Here is a 766-nt window from a genome sequence, read left to right as displayed (position 1 = left end):
ATAGGCAGGCAGGGCGGGACTGCGGGCTGGGGGCCAGAGACGCCCTCGCCATGTGCAGGAGCCCACGCTCCCCGTCCCTGCCCCAGCAGGCCCACAGGGCAACGGAGCAGTGCAGTTCCTGTGCTCCGGCCGTGAGCGGGGACGGGGACTTGTGGGGGCATCCGCAGCCCTGCCCCGTGCCCCGTGCCCCAGCCCTCTGCCCCAGCCCTGCTCTCCCTCTGCAGCTGCAGTCCATGGTGGACCTGCTGGAGGGAACGCTCTACAGCATGGACCTGATGAAGGTGCACTCCTACATCAGCAAGGTGGTGGCCCAGATGAACACGCTGGAGGAGGTGAGTGAGCTCTGGCAGGCACCATCCCCGCAGCGTGCCCCATCTGGCTGCTCGGGACCGTCTTGGGGTGCCGTGGGCTCCCCGAGCGGGGCTCCACACCTCTCCTCTCCTCCAGACCATCAAGACCAACCTGAGCAGGGAGAATGACTTCATGAAGGAGAGCGTCCTGCACCTCACCGACCAGATGAGACGCTACGAGAACTACTCCGACATCATGATCAGCATCAAGAAGGAGATCTCCAACCTGGGCTACCAGCTGCTGCAGAAGGACGCTGCCGCCGTCCCCGAGAGCAAGGCACAGGTAACCCCCGGGGCCCCAGCCCCTCGCAGGCACGGCCGGTGCCGCTGGGCTGCTCCTGCTGCGGGGCAGAGCCGAGCTCCCCCGGGCCTGTGGTAGGTGCTGGCGGCTCCCAGGAGCGCATCGGGGTGCGCCA

General features: G+C 67.5%; 1 protein-coding gene across 1 annotated transcript in view; it reads left to right on the top strand.

Annotated features, from left to right (window-relative positions):
- The window catches only part of OLFML2A (olfactomedin-like 2A), a 4759-nt gene that overhangs the window by 1923 nt on the left and 2070 nt on the right, over positions 1–766 (top strand). Inside the window, exons 2-3 of the mRNA XM_009334461.1 lie at positions 225–332; positions 448–633. Coding sequence (XP_009332736.1) covers positions 225–332; positions 448–633 — 294 coding nt within the window. The remainder of the gene's footprint in view (positions 1–224; positions 333–447; positions 634–766) is intronic.

This window comes from Pygoscelis adeliae, unplaced genomic scaffold (assembly GCF_000699105.1).
Source record: "Pygoscelis adeliae isolate BGI_AS28 unplaced genomic scaffold, ASM69910v1 Scaffold150, whole genome shotgun sequence".
NCBI classification, from domain to species: domain Eukaryota; kingdom Metazoa; phylum Chordata; class Aves; order Sphenisciformes; family Spheniscidae; genus Pygoscelis; species Pygoscelis adeliae.
This window is presented reverse-complemented; position numbering and strand designations above follow the sequence as displayed.